General features: G+C 43.8%; 1 protein-coding gene across 1 annotated transcript in view; it reads left to right on the forward strand.

Annotated features, from left to right (window-relative positions):
* LOC134615256 (vomeronasal type-2 receptor 116-like) overlaps nucleotides 1-14,933 on the forward strand; it is a 137,068-nt gene extending 122,135 nt beyond the window's left edge. The window contains exon 6 of the mRNA XM_063459744.1: nucleotides 14,020-14,933. Within this exon, the coding sequence (XP_063315814.1) occupies nucleotides 14,020-14,933 (914 nt within the window). The remainder of the gene's footprint in view (nucleotides 1-14,019) is intronic.
* Nucleotides 14,934-17,163: the final 2,230 nt, after the last annotated feature.

The raw sequence follows: 17,163 nt of genomic DNA on the forward strand, positions 1-17,163 counted from the left end.
CAATACTTTCACAACAGTAAGGTGGCTGGGCATCCTGGTATTCGCAAGACATGTTTCTTGATTTCTAAAGATTTCTGGTGGCCTGCTTTACGTAAAGATATTAGGGATTTCGTTGGAGCATGTGAGGTCTGTATGAGGACTAAACAACCTCATACGCTTCCTTGTGGGTTGTTACATCCCTTGGAGATTCCAGAGAGACCATGGTCCTGCTTGGCTATGGACTTCATTGTTGATTTACCTGTTTCTAAAAGACAGACTGTTATTCTCACGGTGGTCGACAGGTTTACTAAGATGGCTCATTTCGTACCCTTACCTAAGCTCCCATCTTCTCCCGAATTGGCTGAGATATTCGCGAGAGAGATTTTCCGGTTACATGGGATACCCTCCGAAATTGTTTCTGATAGGGGCTCCCAATTTATTTCCCAGTTTTGGAGATCCTTCTGTTCTCAACTGGGCATCAAATTGAATTTCTCTTCTGCCTATCATCCTCAGTCTAACGGAGCTGCAGAACGTACCAACCAAAAGATTGAACAATATTTACGTTGCTTTGTTTCCGAACATCAGGACGATTGGGTCGGTCTAATTCCTTGGGCGGAGTTTGCACACAACAATCTGGTTTGTGATTCTACTCATTCTAGCCCCTTCTTCATGAATTATGGTTTTCATCCTGCCATTCTTCCCTCGGTCTCTCCTTCCCAAGGGGTTCCGTCGGTTGATATTCATGTTACCAATTTGAGGAAGTTGTGGGATCAGACTCGACAAATTCTCCTGCATAATTCCACGTTGTTCAAACATCACGCTGACAAGCGTAGAAGGGCGGCTCCGGTTTTTGTTCCAGGTGATAGGGTATGGTTGAGTACCAGGAACATTCGCTTAAAGGTTCCTTCTATGAAATTCGCTCCTCGTTACATTGGTCCTTACAGGGTTTTGACTCGTATTAACCCAGTTGCGTACCGCTTGGCCCTTCCATCTGCCTTACGCATTCCTAATTCCTTTCATGTTTCCTTGTTGAAACCCCTTGTCTGTAACAAGTTTTCTTCTACTGTATCGCCTCCTCGCCCTGTTCAGGTTGAGGGTCAGGAGGAGTATGAGATCAACTCCATCCTCGATTCTCGAATCTCTCGGGGGAGGTTACAGTACCTCGTTAACTGGAAGGGATATGGTCCTGAAGAGAGGACTTGGGTACCTCAGGAGGATGTGCATGCTCCGCGCATCCGCAGGGCTTTTCACTCTCGTTTTCCATCCCGCCCTGGTTCCTTCCGCCCGGTGGGCGTTTCTGAGAGGGGGGGTACTGTCAGGGGACCTGTTGTCTCTACCTCAGAGGAGGTGAGACAAGTAGACAGTCGTCCTTCCAGAAGGGCTGAGGCACTCGTTCCTCGCGACTCCCTCGGACGTTTACACGCCGGCCGCGAGGGATCCGCTTCCTTTTATGACGCGGCGCTCAGCACCCGACGTCATGACGACAGACCTTCTCGACCTGTCAGTCAAGTCCCAAACACTAATCAGGACTCATCGGGGGTGTGACCTCCTATCTAGAACCAGGATATAAAAGAGGGCTTCGTACTGTTGTTCATTGCCCTGTCGTGGTTCTAGCTTGTCTAGTCACTCAGCGCTTTGGTTATCGATTGTCTTTTGGTTCTGACCCGGCTTGTTTATTCTACTCTGCTTACCTCTGTTATCCTTTTGACTCGGCTTGTCTCTCGCTTACCTGCTCTCTCGTTCCCTCGACTTCGGCTTGTCTCTGACCATTCTTTACCTACTCCTTACGTTAGTCCGGCCATCCTAAGGTCCGGTATACGTACTTTCTCCTGTTTGTACTCTGCGTGTTGGATCCCTGTCCCGATCCTGACAGGCACGAACACCGCTGAACTTTACCTTCTCCAGAACTTTGACTCTTGACATTGACGATGTGCACGAACGGTTCCGGTTCGACTATTCGATCGGAACTTAGACATTGAAAATAGACCACCGCACAGCCTAATTCTCTGGAACTGTTTTGGGCATGAAAATGTGCGCACGGTCAGTCAAAAGAGACTTCCAGGAATTTCCTGAACCTCTGCTCTGATCTGGGTGATTTTTGGATATGTTGTTCACCCAGATCAGGGCTATCCAGGGATGTATAATGTATGTTTATTTGGATATGTTGGAGTTTTGGGGTGTTTCTGTACTTTGGGTAAAATGTGTGTTTTCTGCCGGTGGATAATTAAGTTAGTACAATATCTACCTTAATTATATCACAGGCAGATGAGAGGGCTTGCTATCTGTATATGGGAGTGTTACAGTGCTAATTATTGCTCCCATTGGTTTATGTTCCTTGTGTCCTTGTTTTCCATCAGGTCCAGGGGGTGTGCCTCTGACCAGAAACACTGTATATATTCCAAGCTGTGGCAATAAACCTTCAGTTCTACTTCACCCTCAATCTATAGTCCTGTCTCTTATTAGGGGGAAGCTGCTACAAGGGATTGCTATGCTCTTCATACTCCCTTGAATAATCACTAAGCTCTGCTAAGAGCTTGTTCCTGTTCCTGCTTCACTCTCTGGGGAAAGAGAGGTTCACCTACTGGAACCTGGAGCCTTGTCGTAGCTCCATGGTGAGTAGGAGACGGCGAGAGCCCAACCAAGCTGTGGCAGTTCGTGGGGTTTGCCGTTCTTATGGTGTCAAGTGGAGTGCTTGGAGCCCTCGGGAAGCACTAGGAGCATCTGTCAACAGAGGTACCCAGTCGGGGTGCCAGGTGATCCATTACAGTATTCATCTAGTTGTTGTTTAAAAATTACTTCTTCAGGCAGAGAATTACACATCCTTATTGCACTTACTGTAAATAACCCTTTCCTTTGTATTATACAAAATCTCCTTTCTTCCAGTCTAAATGTGTCCTATGTGTAGTCCAGTCTATGAATAGATTCACATGCAATGCTTTGTACTGGCCCTGAATATATTTGTGTAATGCTATTGTATGTCCTCTGAGGCACTGTTTTTTTAAACTAAAGAGGTTTACATATGTTAACCTTTCATAACTAAAATCTTCCACTCCTTTAATTAATTTTGTGGCCTGCTTCTGCACTTTTCTAGTGCAGAGAACAGGTGCCCAAAATTGAGCAGAATATTGGAGATGTGGTCTTACCAGTGATTAACAAAGAGGCAAAATGATGTTCTCATCCCAAGAATTAATGCCCCTTTTTACACATGACAATACCTTACAGGCCTTTGCAAATTCTCCTTGTGTGTTGTTATCCATAATCCACTACTCTTTAGGGTCTAAGTTGCTTGTGCATTCTTTACCCCAAAGTGCATAACTTTGCATTTTTCTATACATAATTTCATCTGCCATTTGAGTGCCCAGTTCCTCTATGTATGTCTGGATTACTAGTTGATCCATCAAGCAGAGATAGTTGACCCAGCACGCAGAAATAGTATCACACCTATTTCTAAGGATAACTTCTCACCTTAGAATGGCCTGACTTAACATACCCAAGAAAAGTCAAAATACTTGACGAGGTCAGGGATACAGAATGAGACACAACAATGAGGGAAAGCCAAAAGTCAAGGATACCAGAAATCAGGGAAGTCAAAATTAAGCCAAAGACAAAAAACAGACTAATACGATCAGCAACACACTCTCGGATAACCAGCAAAGGGAAACTACAACAGGGCACTGACAAATGTAATTTGGGTTTAAATACCACTCCATTGGCTGTAATTGGCTGCCTCTGACCACAAAACGTGCGTGCGCATCTATGACGTGACGTTGCACGCACGTTGGCACACGTTTGGTGTGGTTGAAGGTAAGTTTATTAAAAAAATCCAAACCGCAGCGGTCGGCGCTACTAAGAGCATCGTACCCGCTGGGGAGTGGCCAGAGGGAGGTTGAGCAGTGAACTGCCGTGAGCATGGTAAGTAAAATGTGTTTCTGTCAGTGTGATTGCTTACTTTATGTGCAGACAGAATCAACAGGAACCGTGACAGTATCTAAATGTGGGTCATTTTAAAATGACTAGCACCATTCTGTAAACAGGGCATCACACCATCTGAACTGCAGGGTTGTAGCCTTCTAGTGCACACTATCTTCCCTGCCATTCATGGTTTCCAACTGTGCGTTTTGGGTTTTCCTAGCTTTGACTTTTGGATTTTGAACTGACTAGCTCAGAGCATTACTCATATTCTGCTATTCTGTTATCCTTGTCTACTTTCTGTACCACGCTTCCCCCACTAACAAGTGTGATTTGCATGAGCCTGGCCTACTCTAAAAAAAAAAAAAAACAGAAATACACTCTATTCTATCCTTTGCTCATACTGTGTGTTAGCTACACTTAATTCAGACAAATATGTACTTTGTGGTTGATACTCTTAAATTTTGATGGTCAGTGCACAGCGACTCAACTTCCCCAAAATGTTTCAAAAATCAATGTCTCTTGTAAACCGAGAAGGCTCCATCTAAGTTGTTTAAGTTTACAGACACTCGTAGATAGATGAGGAAGGATCAATAAAATGGCAGATACCACGAGGCATTGTCTCTAACTTTAGATGCCCCTTCTAAATCTGACTTTATACATTTTCGGAAGAGAGTATTGAGTTCCATGCAATGCTTCCAAGTTCCTGCTCTCCTTTGCAAGCTGATTTCAGACTGTGCATGGAAGAAGTGCATACAAATATTAAAGCGTTAGGAAACTGCAAGGATTACCTTGAGAGCAAAACAGACGAGCTGTGCATAACTCATAATGATTTGATGCTTATAATACAAAAACTGAAAGAACAACGCACTTTTTGAGGTAAACTTGCTGAACGACAGGTCCAGAAGAAATAGTGTATTATTATTATTAGCATTTATATTGTGCCAATATTTTTCATGGTACTTTACATGTTTTATCTTGGCTATATATAGAGACAAGAGGTGAAGAGGGCCCTGCTCAAACAAATTCCCAATCCAAGAGGATTCATCATATTCATTCTATAAACATGCAGCACTTACATTCGGTATACATGCAGCATATACATCCTTTATACATGCAGCACTTACATTCAATATGTGTGGTTACCACGTTTAAGCATAACACAATAGGGCACTGTCTACTAAACAAGCTCCCTTCCTAATTTGGTACAATGAATGAAGGGTATCATATTTATGCATTACGAATGTATGTGCATGAATGGATGGAAATGTGTACATCTTCCTAGACTTAAAACTAACAGGTTAATTCACTAAACAAATTCAATGTCCAAATTCCATCTGGAATGGCAATTCTATTACACCACTAAAGCCAAATCCAGTCATGTCTGATTTTAAATCAGTACTTTATGAATCCGAACCCCCTGCACAAAGTATATGACATGAGAAAAGTGTTTATTATAACATGTTTTGATCATTGGAGACTGTTAGATTATGGTATTGGATGGCTATTGAGTCTGACGGACTCTAGTCAATGTTCTAGGAAATAATAATGGAAGATGGCTAAGGAGTGTATGTTGGAGAAACATTTTAAAATGTTACTTTCCAGTGTTAAGGAGGTTGTCCAATCATTTAATGTGGGGTAAAATGATTGCTTATTATTTATTAATTGTACAAATTGTGGATTAGCATGATTGTAGGTTTGGGGATTTTTTTCCGGCCTTTTGCTCAGATAATTATGAGTTGTTTCTTATGTTTGGGTGTTCTTGTGAAACTTAAATTTGACATAGTCAAATTTCTCCAGACCAGATTGCTTTTGGGTTGAGCACCCCACCCAGTCCCCCTTGCTTCAGATCCTTCTTTGGAGAGGACTATAGGAAAGTATAAATTTGAGGAGGTTTTTGATAGTAATGTAATTTTAATTATAATTTTTATTTAGTATACAGCATATATATGATATGCAGTGTGAGTATATACATCAAAGCACTATCACTTTAACAGTTTATTTTTGGCACTCCATTTTTTTAGTTGAGTTTTTTTATCAATCTTTCTTTTATTGAGGCAGGGAAAATGCATGAGAATACAGATTAAGAGGAAAGTTACATCAAGAGCAAGCAGGTCATAAAATATAGTTCCTTGAGAGATCATCCTCATTTTTTTTTCTTGGATATAAAACGTAAATTGTGCAAATGATAACATAAAGCTTAATAAGTCATTTCAGTATTCACATGTATAGCTAAACAGGTTGTAGAGTACAGTGATTTAATGTTCATAATAGTTGCACTTTTGTATTACAGTATGTAAAAGTAAGTTAAACTCGTTTTCCTGACACTATAGTGCCCTGAGGGTGCCCCCACCCTCAGGTTCCCACTCCCGCCGGGCTGAAGGGGGAGGAAGGGGGTTAAAGACTCACCTCCCTCAGCGCTGGGGACTCTCCTCCCTCTTCTGTCATCAGCTGAATGTGCTTGCGCGGCAAGATCCGCGCAGGCGTTCAGTCAGTCCATAGGAAAGCATTATCAATGCTTTCCTATGGACGCTGGCGTCTTCTCACTGTGAAAATCACAGTGAGAAGCACGGAAGCGCCTCTAGCGGCTGTCAATGAGACAGCCACTAGAGGCTGGATTAACCCATATGTAAACATAGCAGTTTCTCTGAAACTGCTATGTTTACAGCAGGCAGGGTTAACCCTAAAGGGACCTGGCACCCAGACCACTTCATTGAGCTGAAGTGGTCTGGGTGCCTATAGTGGTCCTTTAAGGTAACATGCTAACCCTCTTAGAGTTACTCAAAGCATTAAAGGTCTAGCAGACTGGTAGATAGCATTAATGTTAGGTCACAATAGGTATAAGATGATCTGTTAGAGGGCTATGTAAATGCTTAATTAACTTAGAAAGTTCTCCACTGAAATGAGCAGCTGCACTAAGCAGGTTGATAGCTGTAAGGGTATGAGAGGTAGAGCAAACTTTAACTTGGTGTTTATAATGAATAACAGAGAGAATGACAAATGCCAGCATGAGGCCCATTTGTGAGGCATGTTATGTCCCAAAACCTCGATCAGTCAATCCCTCTGAGTGACAAGGCAGGAGTGCGTCCAAGAGAGTACATGTGGGCAGCTGCAATACCTTGTGGGGTCAGGTCTCCCAGCCAGTCCAAGGCCATTCTGAGGGCCCAGCATCCATGATCCACAGACTTGGTGTATCTTGGGAGCCAAGTCAATCCCCATCCTGGGGCGGTCAGAGGACCTCGATGTTTTACACCACCTGTGGTGCATTAACCTCAACCCATGTGGCTGATGCAGAGAGGTATGACCTCTTGAGGCTCTCGGCCTGGGTCGGCATACATTATGGCAGAGCGACTTTTGGCTGGTTATTGTCAGGGTACCTGTGGTCTCTACCTCCGAAAGAGGTAGAGACTTAGCTGTTCCTCCATGCAGAAGGTCTGATGGCTCCCTTCCCCGCGGTCTATCCGGTCATGCTAGGCCGGCCGCGAGGGAGTGACTGCCTTTTACAGCATCTAGGCAGGAAGTAGTCATCAGGACACTCCCCCGGAACGACCTGTCAGTCAATTGCTGCAGGACCAATCAGGACGCCTCGGAGGCGTGGTTACTGCTCTGAACAGGGTATTTAACAGAGCTTCTTTCATTAGCTCATTGCCCTGTCGTGGTTCTAGCTTGTTCTAGTCACTCAGTGCTTGTGTATTCTATTATCCCTTTTGGTTTTGACCCGGCTTGTTTACCTTACTCTGCTTATCTCTGTTACCCTTGATTCGGCTTGTCTCTCGCTTACCTGTCTTCTGTTACCCTCGACCTCGGCTTGTCTTTGACCATTCTATACTGTACTACTTACGTTAGTCCGGCCATTCTAAGGTCCGGTATACGTATCTGGCTACTGTTTGTACTCTGCGTGTTGGATCCCTGTCCCGATCCTGACATTACGACAGGGCCAATGGATCCTGCAAGTACAAACAGTCAGCTGGCTGCTCCTGATCCTAGGTTTGAAGCCATGGATCACAGAATGGATCAGATGGCGCTTGCGCTACAGGCTCTATTAGCTTGTGCCAATAACCCACCAGAGGAGATACGTAATACCCCTGTTTCTCCTGTCGGTTCAGGTCTAGAGGTAGCCACAGTGGGTGCTTCTTCTCACATTTCCCCCCCAGTACGCTATGGTGGGGCTCCTGAGAAGTGTCGTGGTTTTTTAAACCAAATTAGTATTCACTTTGAATTGCAACCTCGCTCTTATCCTACAGATAGGGCAAAAGTAGGATTTATTATCACCCTACTCATTGAGAAAGCTCTGAGATGGGCCAACCCCCTATGGGAGAACGATAATCCATTAGTTTATAACTATAACGCATTTGTAGCTGCTTTTAGAAGAACATTTGACCCTCCAGGTAGAAAGGTTAATGCAGCCAGATTACTGTTGCGCCTGAGACAGGAGAACCAAACACTGGTGGATTATGCACTAGAGTTCAGGTCTCTGGCGGCAGAAATCAAGTGGAATGAGCAGGCGTATATGGATGTATTTTTGAATGGCCTATCTGATGTAATCCTTGATGAGGTTGCTACCAGAGAACTCCCTGAGAATTTAGAGGATTTAATTTCGTTCATCTCTCGTATAGATGAACGTCTAAGAGAGAGACAGAACACTCGAGAGAGGAACCAGAGACCTTCTTTTAGGTTAGCTCCCGCTGTTCCAAGTCCTGACTCCACGATATCTTTGCTTACTGAACCTATGCAGATAGGGTATACCCGCCTCTCTGAGGAGGAAAGACAGCACAGGAGAAGAGAGGGTTTGTGTATGTATTGTGGAGCCAAGGGTCATTTACTCTCGAACTGTTCTAACCGCCCGGGAAACGCTCGCACCTAAGTCTCTCTAGAGGACAGGCCTTGGGTGTTTCTATTTTGTCCTCTACTCCTGATTATAAAGATCACAGGCTTCTGCTACCAGTTTCCTTAACTTGGGGGAAGGAAGTAGTAAGGGCTATGGCATTGATAGATTCCGGTGCTGCTGAGAATTTTATCGACCAAGCCTTTGCTAGTAAGAACAATTTCCCATCCCAGCTAAGGGAGACACCTTTGGCCGTTGAGGCCATAGATGGTAGACCACTACTAGACCCTGTTATCTTTCGTGAAACCATACCCATTAGTTTAAATGTTGGTATCCTACACGTGGAGAATTTATCTCTTCTGCTCATTTCGTCTCCTTCCGTTCCCATAGTTCTGGGGTACCCATGGTTGAAAAAACATAACCCTATTATCGATTGGGAGTTAGGAGAGATACTCTCGTGGGGCCAGGGCTGCCAGGATCGGTGTTTGTGCAAGGTTTCTCCATTAGCTAATATTAACATACCGGAGAATCCTACTCAGTCCACAGAAAGACAAATACCAGACCTTTACCTAGACTTAAGGGCAGTGTTTGACAAGAAGAATGCCGATTCTTTGCCTCCACACAGGTCATTTGACTGCAAGATTAAGCTTCTACCCGGCACTATGCCTCCGAGGGGCCATGTATATCCTTTGTCTGTTCAGGAAAACTCGGTTCTAGAGGAGTATATTCGGGAGAATTTAGAAAAGGGATTCATCAGGAGGTCTTCTTCTCCGGCCGGGGCTGGGTTCTTTTTCATTAAGAAGAAGGATGGCACGCTGAGACCTTGTATCGATTACCGAGGCTTGAATAAAATAACTGTCAGAAATGCCTATCCTATCCCACTGATTACCGAGTTATTTGATCGTCTTAAGGGCTCCAAAATCTTCACCAAGTTAGATCTCAGAGGGGCTTACAATTTGGTGAGAATCCAGCAAGGTCACGAGTGGATGACGGCATTCAATACCCGGTATGGTCATTACGAATACACTGTTATGCCATTTGGACTATGCAATGCTCCTGCAGTATTTCAAGATTTGATTAATGAGGTACTTAGGGAGTTTCAGCATGAGTGTGTTATCGTTTACCTGGACGACATACTAATACACTCTAAGGAGATTGAGACTCACCATAGACAGGTCAGAAAGGTATTACACAAGCTGCTGCAACATGGTCTATATTGCAAATTGGAGAAGTGCAGTTTTGATCAGTCTCAGGTAGACTTTCTTGGATACGTGATTTCTGGGGAAGGTTTTAAAATGGATCCTGTAAAACTCCAATCTATTTTAGACTGGCCCTTGCCCAAAGGACTCAAGGCTATCCAAAGGTTTATTGGTTTTTCCAACTACTATAGGCGCTTCATTAAAGGATACTCCTCTATCATTGCGCCTATTACCAATATGACCAAACAAGGGGCTGATACTAAGTTCTGGTCTAAGGAGGCTCTGGGTGCTTTCAAGACTCTCAAGGAACTTTTTGCCTCGGCTCCCATTCTAGTCCATCCTGATACGACTCTGCCTTTCTTGCTCGAGGTCGATGCCTCTGAGACAGCAGTTGGGGCTGTTCTGTCTCAAAGGTTAGGGGTGGATAAACCGTTACACCCTTGTGGTTTCTTCTCTAAGAAATTTTCTGGGCCTGAGAGCAGATATGACATCGGGGAAAGGGAACTGTTAGCAGTCATTAAAGCCTTAAAGGAGTGGAGACATTTGTTGGAGGGGACCCTACACCCTATTACGATTTTGACGGACCACAAAAACTTGTCCTATATTGGGGAGGCTAAGCGTTTATCCTCTAGACAAGCTCGTTGGTCCTTATTCCTGACTCACTTCAATTATGTACTGACTTACAGACCTGGTTCTAAAAACTCTAAAGCCGATGCATTATCTCGCCAATATGAACCTTCTACTGTACCTGAACCAGTTCTTTCTTCTATAGTTCCGAAATGCAACATCATTGCTAATACGAATCTCAGGATTCATTCTCCATTATTGGCAGAGATCATTAAGTTGCAACATCTAGCACCTAAACAGACTCCTGCGGGCCGTCATTTCGTTCCTCCTGCTCTTCAACTGGAACTTTTACAGTGTTTACATAATAGCAAGATGGCGGGACATCCTGGTATTCGCAAGACTTACGCGTTGATCTCTAAGGACTTCTGGTGGCCTGCTTTACGGAGGGATATTGAGGAGTTCATCGCTGCATGTGAAGTTTGTACTAAAACCAAACAACCCCATACGCTTCCATGTGGATTCCTGCAACCCTTGGAGGTTCCAGAAAGACCATGGTCCTGTTTGGCCATGGACTTTATTGTCGATCTACCTATCTCTAAAAGACAGACTGTTATCCTCACCGTGGTTGACAGGTTTACTAAGATGGCACACTTCATTCCCCTGCCTAAACTCCCGTCTTCTCCCGAATTGGCAGAGATATTCGCTAAGGAGATTTTTCGCCTACATGGGATACCCTCTCAAATTGTATCGGACAGAGGATCCCAATTTGTTTCCCGCTTTTGGAGGTCCTTCTGCTCTCAACTTGGTATTAAATTAAACTTTTCTTCTGCCTATCATCCTCAGTCTAACGGAGCTGCTGAACGTACCAACCAGAAAATTGAACAATATTTACGATGCTTTGTTTCTGAACACCAGGATGATTGGGTCGGTTTGATTCCTTGGGCGGAGTTTGCACACAACAATCTCGTTTGCGATTCTACTCATTCAAGCCCCTTCTTCATGAATTATGGTTTTCATCCGTCTATTCTTCCTTCGGATTCTCCTTCCCAGGGGGTACCGTCGGTTGATGTTCATGTTGCCAATTTGAGGAAGTTGTGGGATCAAACTCGACAAATCCTTGTGCACAACTCTATGTTGGTCAAGAAACACGCTGATAAACGTAGAAGGGCGGCTCCGGTCTTTGTTCCTGGTGATAGGGTATGGCTGAGCACGAGGAACATCCGTTTAAAAGTGCCCTCCATGAAGTTCGCTCCTCGTTATATTGGACCCTACAGGGTGCTGACCCGTATCAATCCAGTTGCGTATCGTTTAGCTCTTCCTAATACCTTACGCATCCCGAACTCGTTTCACGTTTCATTGCTGAAACCACTCATATGTAACAGATTTTCCTCCACAATAGCCCCTCCTCGCTCCGTTCAGGTGGAGGGTCAGGAGGAGTATGAGGTTAATTCTATTATTGATTCTCGAATCTCCCGGGGGAGAGTACAATATCTAGTTGATTGGAAGGGATATGGTCCTGAGGAGAGGAGTTGGGTACCTCAGGAGGATGTTCATGCTCCCCGTCTCCGCAGGGCGTATCACTCTCGCTTCCCATCTCGTCCCGGTTCATTCCGCCCGGTGGGCGTATCTGAGAGGGGGGGTACTGTCAGGGTACCTGTGGTCTCTACCTCCGAAAGAGGTAGAGACTTAGCTGTTCCTCCATGCAGAAGGTCTGATGGCTCCCTTCCCCGCGGTCTATCCGGTCATGCTAGGCCGGCCGCGAGGGAGTGACTGCCTTTTACAGCATCTAGGCAGGAAGTAGTCATCAGGACACTCCCCCGGAACGACCTGTCAGTCAATTGCTGCAGGACCAATCAGGACGCCTCGGAGGCGTGGTTACTGCTCTGAACAGGGTATTTAACAGAGCTTCTTTCATTAGCTCATTGCCCTGTCGTGGTTCTAGCTTGTTCTAGTCACTCAGTGCTTGTGTATTCTATTATCCCTTTTGGTTTTGACCCGGCTTGTTTACCTTACTCTGCTTATCTCTGTTACCCTTGATTCGGCTTGTCTCTCGCTTACCTGTCTTCTGTTACCCTCGACCTCGGCTTGTCTTTGACCATTCTATACTGTACTACTTACGTTAGTCCGGCCATTCTAAGGTCCGGTATACGTATCTGGCTACTGTTTGTACTCTGCGTGTTGGATCCCTGTCCCGATCCTGACAGTTATGCTGCCGCTCAATTCTGGCACCACTGTTCTCCTTCCATCAGCTATTGGCTCAGGAGGAGGTGCGCTCATATGCTCTGAGAGCTTCAGCCAGATGGCTTTAAAGATCTCATCCAGCCGGCATTCAATCGAGTGGTAGTACATTTGTTGGGAAGGGCTCAGGCCTTGTTTGCCAGCAAAAGATGTGTCTGCCATTTTCTAGGGATATAGTAATCACTGTGCAGTATCTGGTAAGTTCTAATCGAACAGTAAGTGCATCAATGTCCCAAAAGAGATTCAGTGGGGATCGGGATAACCCCCACCGGTCCAGAGGGTGGAGGGGTAGGAGCGCTGTGGAGCCCTTTGTGGAAACTGTGACAAGGAGATCAGCCGCCTCTCTTCTGCCTCGTCCCCAGTAGGTCTCAGCTTACTTTCTCGGGTTTCCAGTGGAGTTCTCATGGAGGTCTCAATGCATCACCTGGGATTTCCGAGCATAAGCGGTGCAATATGGTAGATAGGTCAGCATTTTTATCGGGCTTAGCACCCACAATTCGACCCTTGCAGCAGGTGCACATTTTACAGATGTCTGTCCTGCTTGATGGCCTAGCTCCGCCCTCCTTAATTGAGTAATCACATTCATTTTTTATTTTATTTATATTCAAAATGCTCTTACAACAGATTATTTAAATACACCTTATCTTATTTAGCACTAACACTATTTACTTTGTCTCCCATATTGAAATTAGTGTAGGACCCACCAATATTTGGTTACTGTGAAGTAGTGGTGGGCTTAACACAATATGGCCATATGGTGTAATTGAATGTTTGTTTGTTGAGATAGGTGATTTTAAGTAGCCTTGTAAAATAAAATATTTTTTTTGTGTGTGCTATAAATTAATTTTGTTTAATCCAGAGTTATATCTGAAGTGGTTCTTTTAAATGTTTGAATCTGATTTATAAGGAACATCCAGGTGTTTTGTATCATTAGTCATGAGTGTGAGCAATGAATCGGAGGATGATAATACCACCATAATACTCTAAGAAATTAGAGATGGGGTGATATAAGGAAATTCACCACATTTTAGAGTTATTGATCTAAACAACATCAAAGTAAATAGTGTGTTTCATCCTGTTAATCAGTATTTTATATCAAGATCAATCTGCTGGAATATAAAAACAATACAGTAAAATTATTTCATTTCCAAGAAGCAAACTCCCAACAATATATCTAAAATACAATTTAGTATGATAACTTTGTGATAAATTGTTTAATTTTAATATATTTAAGGTAGAACATTCTAAAATAATATTTCAGCATCTTTATTACATTTTACTTTCCAATTTGTTATTTTACAGACAGTGAAAACTGCAGGAAATGCCCAAACCATGAATGGCCCAATGAGGAGAAGGTTCAGTGTGTTCCCAAACAAGTGGAATTTCTGTCGTACAGTAATGATGTGCTATCTCTTGTTTTTTCATCAGTCTCAAGTATCTTTTTACTTCTGACTGCTTTAATATTGGGAATTTTTATTTTCTATCAGAATACACCCATTGTTAAAGCCAATAATAAGACCCTCAGCTTCATCCTTCTGTTTTCCATCATGCTGAGCTTTTTCTGTGTGTTTCTGTTCATTGGTCGTCCTTTGGATATAACCTGCATGCTGCGTCAAACCTCTTTTGGAGTCATCTTCTCCGTAGGTGTATCTTCTGTACTAGCCAAGACTATCATGGTTTGTGCTGCATTTAGAGCTACCAAACCAGACAGTGTGTGGAAAACATGGATTGGAGTCAAACTCTCAAACATAATAGTCTTATTTTGCTCATCTGTCCAAGTTGTAGTTAGTATTAGTTGGTTGGCTATTTGCCCCCCATTTCAGGAGCTGGACACACAATCTTATAAGGGAAGAATTATCATCCAGTGTAATGAAGGATCAGTTATAGCTTTCTATTTGGAGTTAGGTTATATGGGGATCCTGGCCGCTATAAGTTTTGTTCTGGCTTTCATGGTGAGGACATTACCGGACAGTTTTAATGAGGCCAAGTACATCACCTTCAGCATGCTGGTGTTCTGCAGTGTTTGGATAGCAATGATCCCGGCCTATCTGAGCACCAAAGGGAAGGACATGGTGGCTGTAGAGATTTTTGCCATATTGGCTTCCAGTGCTGGACTTTTAGGGTGTATATTTCTCCCAAAATGTTACATTATTTTATGCAGATCTGAAATTAACACAAAATCGTATTTGTTTGAAAATAAAAAAGTGACAATATAATTTGTTTAGCCATGTATACTTCTTCATTAGACATTTTAGTTTATTTTTCTCTGATGCATTATAATATAGGAAACCCAAAAATAAACATTTAGTATTTAAATATAATTTGTTGTTTTTTGAGATATATTAATAATAGTATTATGATTAATATTACTAAACTTTATGAAGAGCCAACATATTATTCAGCACTGTGCATGGGCACAATTGGCACAAGTTAATGATATTAAATAATAATAATACAACACACGGCACAGATAGCCGATATGAGACGGCATGTTGAGGATCAGAATAATAGAAGCTACAGGCACAACATCTGGGTGAGGGGCGTGTGGGAGGCCTCAGACCAGTAGAATCTTAGAGCACCACTTACCCGCCTCTTTAACATGATCCTGTGCCGACCACTTGGTGCTCAAGTGGTGATGGATAGGGCACACAGGGCACAGCTCCCACGCCCCCTCCTGCTCCACCACCCATGGATGCCATCTGTAGGATACAGGACTTCCAATTGAAAACTGAGATCATGCTGAAGGCGAAAACGGAGAGGTCCTGGTGATTTGAGGGCCAAATAGTGGAACTATATAATGACCTGTCCCATCTAATGCTGCAAACCAGAAGGGCGTTAAGGCCTGTCACAATTGCGTTGCAACAAAAACAGATCCATTATGGGTGGATGTTCCCTTTTGCCCTGCCAGCTCGCAGAGGGAACACGGAGGCCAACATCCACACCCCTGGTGATGTTCCAGCCTTCATGCAAGCACTTGGACTCCCACGCATCCAGGTACCAGATTGGCTAGCTTGCCCGCTGAATGAACGGAACACAGGATGACCGGTGAGCCGTAGATATCTTGCAGAGGGGGACCTCAGGACGGACATCACTTCTCTTCCCCAAGCCGGACCAGAGGAATAGACACAGCAGCAGGGGGACCTCGTAGAGGACTAACTACTGATTGACAGTGAGACTACTCAGCGAACTAATGATGAGACTTGGCAATAGAACCTAATATAAATCACATACACTGATTCAAGTTTCTGATTCTTAAAAAAAATTTACATTTTAAAAGATTTTTTTTTCTCTTTCTCCTCTTTTTCTCCTTTTACCTCTTATTCAGTACGTGCCCTTACAATTAGCCCTATACTGCATACCTTATACTGCACACCTCAGAGCACTACCAGATCTGTATGCCACTACTCTAATGTCACGAAGGGCATTAACAGTATATGTAAAAACATCCTGATATCCTGGTCTCCTTCCTTTCTCTTGATTTCCCCCTATCCTTCTCTTTTCCTCTTATGTAGTGCCTTTTCTCCTATCACACTCTCTCTTCATGTATCTCTCAGCTTATAGGCCTCCAAGCCATCGGGGAGAGGGAACTATTACTAAATGCTGGGCCTTAATTACCTTAAGGCAATACCGTATTGCCCCGCTACAGTCTGTAATGAATGCTGCTGCCAGACTGATTTTCCTCTCTAGTCGGTCCTCTCACACCTCACCACTCTGTCAGTCCTTACATTGGCTTCCCGTATACTATAGGAGACAATTCAAAGTGCTAACCTATACCTATAAAGCACTGAATAATATTAGCCCCTCTTATATCTCTTCACAGATCTATAGATATGCCCCTTCTCGGTTTCTCCGCTCTGCCCTCTTCTCGCGGGTGATTCCCTTCCTATGGAATAGCCTGCCTACTGCCATCAGACTCTTCCCTAGTCTTTAATCATTTAAAACTAATTTATTTAGAATAGCCTATGGCCTCACAGACTAACCTCTACCTCACCTACCTCTTGCTCTCTCCTAAAGGGCTAGATGCTCTAGACAGGGGAGGGTGGGTGGGGAGAGGAAACAGGGACAGGAAAACTCAGTCCTCCTGGCTTCACCCACAAACAATGGATATGGAGACTGAATGAGGATGTATTAGAAAACCCAGTGATTAACGAAGACATCCTCACGAACTTGGAACAATTTTTCTTGGCAAACGTTACCCCTGACGCTAACCCGTCTGCAGTATGGGAATCCCACAAATGTGCAATTAGAGGCACGGATTGCCTTGCCTTCAGGCAATATTATGCTTCCTTATACAACCTGACACCTACACTTGTGTGAACAGGGAGGGACACTCCGGCCCTGCAGAACAGACGAGTAGAATACGCGACCCGCCACATCACCTCTAAGTTGCGCACAGAGGTAAAGGATGCTCTGAATGAGCCCATCTCCATAGAGATTTTACTGGCA

The sequence above is a fragment of the Pelobates fuscus genome, chromosome 6 (genome assembly GCF_036172605.1).
Source record: "Pelobates fuscus isolate aPelFus1 chromosome 6, aPelFus1.pri, whole genome shotgun sequence".
In the NCBI taxonomy this organism is placed as follows: domain Eukaryota; kingdom Metazoa; phylum Chordata; class Amphibia; order Anura; family Pelobatidae; genus Pelobates; species Pelobates fuscus.